At 38.7% G+C, this 1,298-nt stretch overlaps 1 protein-coding gene across 1 annotated transcript; it reads left to right on the plus strand.

The window, feature by feature from the left end:
• Positions 1-297: 297 nt before the first annotated feature.
• Positions 298-1,015, plus strand: LOC120089018. The gene is made up of 3 exons (XM_039046453.1): positions 298-330; positions 431-554; positions 687-1,015. The coding sequence occupies exons 1-3, from the start codon at positions 298-300 to the stop codon at positions 1,013-1,015; spliced, it is 486 nt and encodes a 161-aa protein (XP_038902381.1).
• Positions 1,016-1,298: the final 283 nt, after the last annotated feature.

Consider the following 1,298-nt stretch of genomic DNA (forward strand, 5'->3'; position numbering starts at 1 on the left):
GAGGATGGTGTTATAGATTCTAAGGGAAAATGAGTTATATGCCAAATTTAGTAAGTGTGATTTTTGGTTAAATCAAGTCGTATTCCTTGGGCATATAGTTTCAGCTGACGGAGTTAACATTGATTCCCAAAAGATAGAAGCAGTAGTTAATTAGGAACGACACCTGAATGTAACTGAAGTAAGCAGTTTTCTGGGTTTAGTAGGTTATTACAGGAGATTCGTGGAGGGCTTTTCGAAGATAGCTCTTCCATTTACAAACCTAACAAAAAAAAATACGAAGTTTGAGTGGTCGCCAGAATGCGAGCACAGTTTTCAGGTATTGAAACAGAAGTTAGTGTCAGCACCAGTATTAACTCTACCTACACCAGGTAAGGAGGTTGAGGTTTATTGTGATGCATCCCGACAAGGGTTAGGATGTGTGTTGATGCAGGAGGGGAAGGTAGTAGCTTATGCTTCTCGGCAGTTAAAGAAGTATGAATGTAACTACCCTACACATGATTTGGAGTTAGCAGCAATTATGTTAGCTCTAAAGTTGTGGAGACATTACTTGTTTGGTGAGTGATGTCTTATATTCACGGATCATAAAAGTCTAAATCATATCTTTGATCAGAAGGAACTAAACTTGGGACAGAGAAGATGGCTCGAATTGATCAATGACTATGACTGTACCATTGACTATCACCCAGGTAAAGCAAATGTAGTAGTTGATGCTTTAAGTCGAAAAACTAGATCAGCTAGAGCTAGTATCAATTCAGTGAAGGGTACACTGATAAATGAGTTGTATAATCCTAGGGCAGCATTATCAATCGGTCAAAAAGGAGGGTTACTAGCTTCATTTCAAGTGCATCCTACGCTCGTAGAAGATATTCTACATGAACAATTAAAGGATTTCGATCTTCAAAACTTAGCTGATGAAGTAGATAAAGGATTGAGGATGGACTACCAATTAAGAGCGGACAGAGTGCTATTGAAAGAAGGTAGGATATGCGTACCTAAGGATTTAGCACTTAAATAAGCTATTCTAAAGAAGCACATAGTTCGGCCTATGCTATGCATCCGGGCAGTACGAAGATGTACAGAACATTAAAGAGATCGTACTGGTGGCCTGGTATAAAAAGAGAAATAGCGGAGTATGTTGATAGGTGCCTAATATGTCAACAAATTAAACCGGACAGACAGAAGCTAGTAAGATTACTTAATCCACTCTCAGTACTAGAATGGAAATGGGAGCATATTACGATGGATTTCCTATTTGGATTACCTAAGACACCAGTAAGCTATGATGGTATATGGGTAAT

The sequence above is a fragment of the Benincasa hispida genome, chromosome 10 (assembly GCF_009727055.1).
Source record: "Benincasa hispida cultivar B227 chromosome 10, ASM972705v1, whole genome shotgun sequence".
Taxonomy (NCBI): domain Eukaryota; kingdom Viridiplantae; phylum Streptophyta; class Magnoliopsida; order Cucurbitales; family Cucurbitaceae; genus Benincasa; species Benincasa hispida.